The following is an 11,169-nucleotide window of genomic DNA, read 5'->3' as shown; positions in this document are numbered from 1 at the left end:
GAGTAAAAGTAAAATACTCTGACAGAGTAAAAGTAAAATACTCTGACAGAGTAAAAGTAAAATACTCTGTAAAAAAAAAAAAGACGTAAAAAAAATACTAGGCCAAAGCTTTGTTAAAAATGTTTTGGGTTCATGTTTAAAAGCATGAGTATGTTGTGGGGGTTGAAAGGTTGTTCACAGAGTGCTTTTAGAACAGAAGGAGTGATACAGATGGAGTGAAACAGGTGGAGTGATACAGATGGAGTGATACAGAAGGAGTGATACAGAAGGAGTGATACAGAAGGAGTGATACAGATGGAGTGAAACAGGTGGAGTGATACAGATGGAGTGATACAGAAGGAGTGATACAGAAGGAGTGATACAGATGGAGTGATACAGAAGGAGTGATACAGAAGGAGTGATACAGATGGAGTGATACAGAAGGAGTGATACAGAAGGAGTGATACAGAAGGAGTGTATACAGATGGAGTGATACAGATGGAGTGATACAGAAGGATAACTATAGCCTTATGTTACAGTAACTAATGATGAGTAAAAAGTAAAACATCATCATTTCATAAAATAGAGACACCTGCAGATGGACATTAAAGGAGTAGTTCAGTTACATACTCCATGAAGCTTTGAATTCATGGAGAGTTTTTTGTGTTTGTGTTTGCATTCCTGAGACAATCATTCAGCCTGTCAGACATGGAAGAAGAACTCACATCTTTTACTTAAGTAAAAGTATCAATATCCTATTGTAGAAATAGTCAGTAACTGTACAAGTACAAGTTTGGTATACACAATGTACTTGAGTAAAAATACAAAAATATTGTCCAAAAAAATGTGTTAAAAGTAACTAAAGTTAAAGTACTCATGCAGAAGGTCCCATTTCACAAGTTTTAAAATGTATAAAAATCGTTTGAAAACAGCAGATCTACAAGCTCACGTCGCTTTGCGGCGCATTGTGAGCTTGTAGATCTGCTATTTTCAAATTGCCAAAGTATGTATAATTATGATGTCTGAAGTGGTTTTGTAATAATAGGATGAATGGACTATACCACTATCTAGAGGATGGACTGTATCACTATCTAGAGAGGATGGACTGTACCACTATCTAGAGGATGGACTGTACCACTATCTAGAGGATGGACTGTACCACTATCTAGAGGATGGACTGTACCACTATCTAGAGGATGGACTGTACCACTATCTAGAGGATGGACTGTACCACTATCTAGAGGATGGACTGTACCACTGTCTAGAGGATGGACTGTACCACTATCTAGAGGATGGACTGTACCACTATCTAGAGGATGGACTGTACCACTGTCTAGAGGATGGACTGTACCACTATCTAGAGGATGGACTGTACCACTATCTAGAGGATGGACTGTACCACTATCTAGAGGATGGACTGTACCACTATCTAGAGGGTGGACTGTACCACTATCTAGAAGATGGACTGTACCACTGTCTAGAGGGTGGACTGTACCACTATCTAGAGGATGGACTGTACCACTATCTAGAGGGTGGACTGTACCACTATCTAGAGGATGGACTGTACCACTATCTAGAGGGTGGAGGGCGGACTGCACGACTATATAATATATATATATATAAATGTCCCTGTTTAAAAAAACGCAAATATAACTCCTGAGAAACAAATACAGTACAGCTCTGTGTGTGTGTGTGTGTGTGTGTGTGTGTGTGTGTGTGTGTGTGTGTGTGTGTGTGTGTGTGTGTGTGTGTTAGATGCAGGTGGTCCCAGGGGTCATAGGTCAACCCTGGGCTCTCTCTCCTGTCTCGGGGTCGACTCCGCCATCCAGCTCTGTGGAAAACAATCTTATTATTATTATTATTATTATTATTATTATATTATGTGTGTGTGTGTGTGTGTGTGCGTGTGTCAGGGTGCACCAGAAGTCTGAAGTGCATTCTCTTCTAAAACAAGCAACTAATGGCGGCTTTCCATATGCATGGCCTCACCCCACACCACACCACACCGACCACTTGTGCCTCGGTTTCCACTACAATGAAGTGGGTAGAGTGGTGTGTAAGTGGTACTAAACTGGTGCCTAAAAAGTACCCAGTCCTGGGTAGGTCTGAGCTAGGCCAAGCTGGGCCACATGCACAAGTGATTTGCATTTGTATACAGGACAGTTGGCCACTCACCTACATTCCATTGTTAGGCAAAAATGTACATTACAAATGAGTGTGAATGACCGGAGTCTGCTACTCATACCTGTGGATTTGAGCAGGGGTACTTTTGTGTAATGGAAACGGTAGATATTTTGATGTGGTGTGGTGTGGTGTGGTGTGGTGTAGTGTGGTGTGGTGTGGTGCTTAAGCTGCAGTGGAAACAGGTCCTAAGAGTATACCTAGCGCTAAAGTAAAAGTGCAATATATCAGCTACCTGCTTTCTTAAACAGATGAGACAAAATAGCAAAATCAAATGAACAAGAGCTACAACAAATAAGTGTATCGAAAAAACAAGATCCAGCAAAACAATAAAATAATAAAACAAAAGTTCATACAACTAGTTAACAACAAGTAGGCAAGGAGAAGAGGAAGGGTAGTGTTTCCTGAAGAGGTGGGTTTACAGCCTGCGGTGAAAGATGGGCAGTGACTCTGTTGTCCTGACATCAGTGTCTCTGCTGTCCTGACATCAGTGTCTCTGCTGTCCTGACATCAGTGACTCTGCTGTCCTGACATCAGTGACTCTGCTGTCCTGACATCAGTGACTCTGTTGTCCTGACATCAGTGTCTCTGCTGTCCTGACATCAGTGACTCTGCTGTCCTGACATCAGTTACTCTGTTGTCCTGACATCAGTGTATCTGCTGTCCTGACATCAGTGACTCTGCTGTCCTGACATCAGTGACTCTGCTGTCCTGACATCAGTGACTCTGTTGTCCTGACATCAGTGACTCTGTTGTCCTGACATCAGTGACTCTGCTGTCCTGACATCAGTGGGGAGTTCATTCCACCACTGTGGGGCCAGAACAGAGGCAACCAGTCGCCCCGAGGTGGCAGACCGAAGTGGTCGGGCAGGGGTGTAAGCATCGACCATAGCCCGGAGGTCAGAAGGAGCTGTTCCTTTCACTGCCCTATAGGCACCAGGGTTTTAAACTGGATGTGAGCCACTACGGGGAGCCAGTGTAGAGAACGGAGAAGGATAGTTGTGTGAGAGAACTTGGGGCGGTTGAACACCAGACGAGCTGCAGCTTTCTGAACAAGCTCCAGAGGTCTGATGGCAGACGCCGGTGCACGCCCCCACCCCCCCCCCCCCCCAACCCGTTGCCACAGCAACGAGGTGGCACTTTTAATGTTAAATTCCAAAATGGCCGCCATGTGAATATGGTCTATGGGCCTGTTTGGAGTGTGTGTGTGTGTGTGTGTGTGTGTGTGTGTGTGTGTGTGTGTGTTCGTACCCATACTGTCTCCATAGTGATCTTGTTGTCGATGGTTGCTGGGTTGTGGGCGGAACCCATGTGACACCGCAGCCAATCCTGAAGCAGGGGGCGGGGCTGGGGGCGGAGCCATGTCGGTGTCCATGGCTGTAGGGACACAAGATACACAAAATAAATGTGTTAATGATAATTATAAGAGATAATGTCAGGCTACTATAGCAACGTGACTGTGTTGTTGTCAGGTTACTATAGCAACGTGACTGTGTTGTTGTCAGGTTACTATAGCAACGTGACTGTGTTGTTGTCAGGTTACTATAGCAACGTGACTGTGTTGTTGTCAGGTTACTATAGCAACGTGACTGTGTTGTTGTCAGGTTACTATAGCAACGTGACTGTGTTGTTGTCAGTTTACTATAGCAACGTGACTGTGTTGTTGTCAGGTTACTATAGCAACGTGACTGTGTTGTTGTCAGGTTACTATAGCAACGTGACTGTGTTGTTGTCAGGTTACTATAATAAAAGTCATTTAATTTGGTTGCGCTCTGAAAATATCAGATCTACAAGCTCACAACGTGTCAGTCGACACGTCGCAAGAAACAAGAAACTCACCAACGGCCGCCTGTGATTGGTGGGTGATGAAGACGTTCTCATAGGTGGACGCTGCCTGTGTGGGCTGTGAGTAGACGGAGCCGATTGGCTGGTCGTTGGCAGGAGTGGTGGTGATTGGCTGGCTGGTGTGGGTGATGGGCGTGTTCCAGTAGACCACGCCCACACCGCTGGACGCTGCCGCCGAAACATCTGGAGAAAGAAAATTCATGATTCATTCATTCATCTCCACTCTGTGTGACTGCTTTGTTTCTTTCTTTTTTTCTACAAGCTCAATTATTAATCCAACTGTTGTATTCTGTCTGCCTATACATGACCTCATTAAGATAAGTTTATTACTCACACTTATACATTACAGTCTGCTGTTTGTTTGTCTTGTTGTGTCTTGTCTTATAAAACATCGATACAAATTTATATACAAAAACAATCTCAACAACAATGACCGGCTGGCCGTCTCTTATCCCTTATTACATAAAGTAAGGTTATATGTGTATACATAGAACAATATGGATTAGATCTATAGTAAGGTTATATTATCCTACTATAACCTCTAGTAACCTCTGTCTGTAGTGGTGAGTAGGTGAGTACGTGAGTAGGTGAAGCTACCCGGTTCTCCTCAGTGACCAATTGCTCTGATTTTGCACACAGCCATTGACCATTACCATTTGAACTTAACTGTGAAGCCCGTTTTTCAATTTAATCAAATCTCAGCTTCTTATTAGCGTTTTAGTGTAAAACACTGTCGCCATGGTTACGGGGCTGCCCAGCTATGGGACGAACTGCCTCCCGGGTTGCCAGATCATGTGCGCATATCCCCCCACGGATACGTCGACCGGGTATGGTCTAGTATCTATAAATAGCACAATATTCTAATATAATATAATATAATATATAATTATGCATTAGATCTATAGACAGAGTATAGCAGGTATTCTAAGGGTTAAACTGTATTATATCTAATAGACAAAATCTACATGGTATTTTACATGATTTAGCATGTTGGCAGCTCATCATGCTGTTAAAACTATAGATCTAATAGACAGATAGATCTAGAGGCTCATCATGCTGTTAAAACTATAGATCTAATAGATAGATAGATCTAGAGGCTCATCATGCTGTTAAAACTATAGATCTAATAGACAGATAGATCTAGAGGCTCATCATGCTGTTAAAACTATAGATCTAATAGATAGATAGATCTAGAGGCTCATCATGCTGTTAAAACTATAGATCTAATAGACAGATAGATCTAGAGGCTCATCATGCTGTTAAAACTATAGATCTAATAGACAGATAGATCTAGAGGCTCATCATGCTGTTAAAACTATAGATCTAATAGATAGATAGATCTAGAGGCTCATCATGCTGTTAAAACTATAGATCTAATAGACAGATAGATCTAGAGGCTCATCATGCTGTTAAAACTATAGATCTAATAGACAGATAGATCTAGAGGCTCATCATGCTGTTAAAACTATAGATCTAATAGATAGATAGATCTAGAGGCTCATCATGCTGTTAAAACTATAGATCTAATAGACAGATAGATCTAGAGGCTCATCATGCTGTTAAAACTATAGATCTAATAGACAGATAGATCTAGAGGCTCATCATGCTGTTAAAACTATAGATCTAATAGATAGATAGATCTAGAGGCTCATCATGCTGTTAAAACTATAGATCTAATAGATAGATAGATCTAGAGGCTCATCATGCTGTTAAAACTATAGATCTAATAGACAGATAGATCTAGAGGCTCATCATGCTGTTAAAACTATAGATCTAATAGACAGATAGATCTAGAGGCTCATCATGCTGTTAAAACTATAGATCTAATAGATAGATAGATCTAGATGCTGTTAAACTATGTGTCACTAAACCAGAAATATGAGTCTTCTGAAACGGAATGTTACTTCCTCACACACACACACACACACACACACACACACACACACACACACACACACACACACACACACACACACACACACACACACACACACACACACACACACACACACACACACACTTCTGCACCAGAAAGAAACGTAAACCTAAGACCGGTTACCACAAATCAGTCACGATCAGAGACCTCAAAAACTACAAGAGTGAGGACTTAGATCACAGACTAGAGGAACAGGATTGGTCCGACGTTATAAACAGCACACAGGTAGACGAGTCTTGGATGAATTCGGACATCCTTACTACCATAAAAGTCAGAAACAAAAAGTGTTCTGAGCTTCATAAAGGTAGGATCAAACTCGCCAAATGCTTTAACAAAGGTCTCGAATCCCACGTAGCTAAACTCGAAAAAGAGAGAAACAAGCTAAGAAACAAGGTTAATGGCATGCTCCTGTTAGCAGAAAAAAGTTACCTCGATGACAATATTGAGGTAAATCAAAGCAAACCACGTGAGCTTTGGAAGCTATTCAACAACCTACTAGGCTGCAGCAAGAAATTGAAAACCAGGTTTACAAACATAAACCTCATGGTTAATGTCTCTCTCACTACAACCAAACAGGAAGTGAGTAAAATCCTCAACATATTCTTCACGACCGTAGCCTCAGATTTGGTTGAAAAACTACCCCCTCACTCTGGGTGCTATGGTGGAGAGTATGTTGACTCATTTTACGAAAATGAGGGTGTACGCAAAGATGATTTTAAACTCTCCCCTGTGACAACAGATGAGGTGTTTAAAAAATTGAGTGCACTCCAACAACACAGAGCCACAGGACTCGACAACATCCCCCCCAAATTTCTAAAAGACTCAGCCGCCTCCATTGCTCCAATCATTACTCACATAATAAACCTCTCCATCATACAGGGACGGGTCCCTAACGACTTCAAAAAAGCAAGAGTGACCCCTCTGTACAAAAAAGGAAACCAATTAGACCCTGGCAACTACCGCCCTATTTTTATTCTAAGCTCCATCTCGAAAGTCATGGAACAAATAGTCTATGAACAGGTTGATAAGTACCTTGCCGAGAACAATCTAATTTACAAATTCCAATCTGGTTTCAGAACAAACCACTCCACTGACACATGCCTTCTCTATTTGAACGACTCTATCAAACAAGATGTCGACAAGGGCAAATATTGCGGCATGGTCATGCTGGACCTCCAGAAGGCCTTTGACACCGTTAATCACCCAATTATGATCAATAAGCTCAAAGCAATAGGTTTTGATGATACGTCTGTAAACTGGATGAGATCCTACCTGGAAGGGAGGGAGCAAGTGGTGGAAGTAAACGGCACCCAGTCCCCTCCCCTCCCAGTGACTTGTGGAGTTCCTCATAGAAGTATACTAGGACCTTTACTGTTCCTGATATATGTGAATGACATGTCTTCAGCTTGCGACTGCAAACTGTTCCTGTTCGCAGATGACTCGGCTCTGCTAGTCTCGGACAGGGACAGGCTGCAGGTTGAGAAAACTCTCAGCTCTGAACTCAACAAGATCTGCATCTGGCTCTCCGACAACAAACTTTCATTACACCTGGGCAAAACTGTATCCATCCTCTTTGAGTCCAGTCCTAAACTTAGCAAGGCTGAGAGTTTCACGATCAAAGTGGGTGATGATGTTATCACAAGAAAGGAGGAAATTATCTACCTGGGTTCTATCTTGGAGGCAAACCTCTCCGGTAACAAACACGCCGAAAAAGTGAACAAAAAGGTCATCCAAACAACACGCTATTTGTGGAGGATTGATCGTCTAGTCAGTAAGAATACTCTGAAGATTCTTGTAGGGGCCCTCATACAAGGTCATTATGATTATGCATGCACTTCATGGTATCACAACACCTCCAAGGCCTTAAAAACAAGGCTCCAAACATCCCAAAACAAACTTGTAAGGCTACTTATTGGCCTCAATCACAAAACCCATCTAACCCCTGCTCATTTTGATAGGATTGGATGGCTTAGGGCTGAGGACAGAGTACAGCAACTTGCTATGGGCCTGGTCTTCAAGATACACCACAACATTGTTATCCCCCTGTATTTGTCAAAATACTTCCAAAATGTTAATGAAGTCCATGATCATAACACCAGAGGCAGCTCCACTAATCATGTTCAACCCAGATTTGGCTCAACAAAGGGAATGAACTCGTTCTCATGCTATTCATCAAAAATGTGGAATGCCCTACCAAAAGGAGTAAAGGAGTGTAAAACCCTACTCACTTTCAAAACTGCCCTAAAGATACACCTTCAGGAGGCTGCAATTGATAAATGGCCCCTGTCCATGTCCTAACCTAACCTACCCCCCCCCCTCTTTTGTACATATTTCTCACTCTTCATACCAGTAACCTGTAAACTGATTGTATGACATTCTGTATAGTAGTTGTGTATATCTGTCTGTCTCTTATATGTCATCATGATTTGTGTGCATGGGGATCTCATCTTAAACAAGCCCAGTGCTTTTATGAGTCTTCCAGTTTAGTAGACCTTGTATTGTGAATTTGTACTGTTGTTCTCATGTCTTACTAAATAAAGTACATCAATCAATCAATCAATCAATCAATCAATCAATCAATCAAACAAACAAACAAACACACAGTGTGCTCCACTGTGTGTTTTGTATCAAATGCCATCATGTGGCATTTTTTAATGGATTCATGAATATTTATTTTATTATAATTAGCTTAAAGCTTTAAAATATGAATGAATTATAATCCAAAGGATATAATAATTTTCACAATATATCAATATATCTGTTCTTCCTAAGTTTACGTAAGGGAGAGTTCATTATTATAATTATTATTAATAACAAATCATATTAATTGTATTATTAAATATTATTCTTAATAAATCATATAATAATAATTATTATTAATATTATTAATACATTATATTAATATTATAATTATAGTTATTACCATATATTATTAGTATTATTTAAAATATATATAATACGAATTATTATTAATAATAATATACCATATTAATATTGACATGAATAATAAATCATAATAATATGAATATTCATAAACTCACCATATCTGTTCTTCCTCAGTTTACGGAAAGGACAGTTTTCTCTGATCCTTAAGAAACAAGTTCCGTATTTCCTCCTGGCGGGAATGGCGGCCATACTTTACTGTATTATTATTATATTATATAACCTTCACTAATAATAATAATAATGATGATAATCTACTTTTAATAACTTTACACCTGCGTCGTGTTTATTCACAGCTGTGTGTGTGTGTGTGTGTGTGTGTGTGTGTGTGTGTGTGTTAGTGAGTCCGCCTCCCTCATCCCATTGTCCAGAGGGACGGGCTGCACTGTGATTGGTCAGGGGAGACGGTTAGTCACGCATTTGTGTGTTGTCGTGGCAACCAACCAGCCAATCCCAGCACAGAGCGTGCGTCCGTCCTTCCGTCCCAGCAATGGGATTTATAGAGGTTCTTTTTGTCCTCCGACAGAAAAGCAGCGACCAGTCTGACTGGCTGAACCAGATGAGTGACGTATGTCTCTGTCCAATGAACAGCTAGTATGAACCAGATGAGTGACGTATGTCTCTGACCAATGAACAGCTCGTATGAACCAGGTCTCTGTCAAAGAAGTACTCAAGTGTTTTACTCAATACAACTATCCAGAAATACTGTTATAAGTAAAAGTTCAACATTTTAAATTGACTTGAGTAAAGTACAAAAGTATTGGCATCAAAACGTACTTAAAGTACCAAAAGTAGAAAGTATCCTAATCCTACTTATGTATAATGTCCCATTTCACAGCTTTTCTAATGTAAACATCTTTTGAAAATAGCAGATCTACAAGGTCACAACACGCCACCATGCAACACGTTGTGAGCTTGTACAAATTAATACACAGATATTTCTAACTGTGTTACACCTGTAGATCTGCTGTAATGTATTTTTACAAAAACTAATCTTGAAAGAAATGTGAAAAATTTGGAATATATTTTTTTAAATATTAAAACAACAACAACACAAATCTTGTTTGGGGGTCCCTTGCAGGGCGACGCTGAGACACTGAAGGAGAGACACATGTTGAAGGAGAGACACATGTTGGCCCCATGGAGTGTTTAATATTATTTTAAAGTGTAAATTACAAAAATATACGTTTCTACAAAATAACAAAGAAAAAAAGCAAAGCCGTTTCATCCACTTTAGACCTTAAAGTCTTAAGCAGCCTCAGAATTCTAAACACTACATGTGTTTTAAATGTCAAAACAAAGAATATTATAGAACATCCATCAAATCCAACTAATAATTATGTGTGAAAATAAAATGATCCATTGAAGTAAACTCTTATCCAACTTTATCACAATATATGTTTTTTTTGTGTCAAATGTTACATTCATTTCTCTTTGAAATGTGAGTCACACACACACACACACACACACACACACACACACACACACACACACACACACACACACACACACACACACACACACACACACACACACACACACACTTAACATTAACATCTTAACTAACAGTCAAATGTTACAGTAACATTTTATATCAACAACACAAATGAAAAACTGGTCAATTCTAACAATCATAAATCACTTTTCTACATCCAAGAGCCCCTCAGTACAACTTAAATTATAATTCATTATTTTTATAGATGTACATGTTAAATTATAATTCATTATATTTATAGATGTACATGTTAAATTATAATTCATTATATTTATAGATGTACATGTTAAATTATGATTCATTATATTTATAGATGCACATGTTAAATTATAATTCATTATATTTATAGATGTACATGTTAAATTATAATTCATTATATTTATAGATGTACATGTTAAATTATAATTCATTATATTTATAGATGTACATGTTAAATTATAATTCATTATATTTATAGATGTACATGTTAAATTATAATTCATTATATTTATAGATGTACATGTTAAATTATAATTCATTATATTTATAGATGTACATGTTAAATTATAATTCATTATATTTATAGATGTACATCTCAAGGGGGTTTTATTCGAATAAAGAAACTTGAACTCAGGAGAAATGTCACTCTGCTCTAACTGTCTTTGTAAGACAATCACTAACTTAATATAGCATCTATAATTATCATTTACTTTGATCCATCTATCCATCCATCCTAAAGTATCTATCTATCCATCTATCTATCTATCTATCTATCTATCTATCTATCTATCTATCTATCTATCTATCGTAG

General features: G+C 39.2%; 1 protein-coding gene across 1 annotated transcript; it reads right to left on the bottom strand.

The window, feature by feature from the left end:
- Positions 1–1,399: 1,399 nt before the first annotated feature.
- On the bottom strand, positions 1,400–9,174 carry LOC311041675 (uncharacterized protein). The gene is made up of 4 exons (XM_084052157.1): positions 8,983–9,174; positions 4,000–4,188; positions 3,412–3,537; positions 1,400–1,810 (listed from the first exon to the last, which is right to left on the bottom strand). The coding sequence occupies exons 1-4, from the start codon at positions 9,074–9,076 to the stop codon at positions 1,761–1,763; spliced, it is 459 nt and encodes a 152-aa protein (XP_083908283.1). The 5' UTR covers positions 9,077–9,174; the 3' UTR covers positions 1,400–1,760.
- Positions 9,175–11,169: the final 1,995 nt, after the last annotated feature.

This window comes from Gymnoscopelus microlampas, assembly GCF_963454915.1.
Source record: "Gymnoscopelus microlampas genome assembly, chromosome: 3".
Lineage (NCBI taxonomy): Eukaryota > Metazoa > Chordata > Actinopteri > Myctophiformes > Myctophidae > Gymnoscopelus > Gymnoscopelus microlampas.
This window is presented reverse-complemented; position numbering and strand designations above follow the sequence as displayed.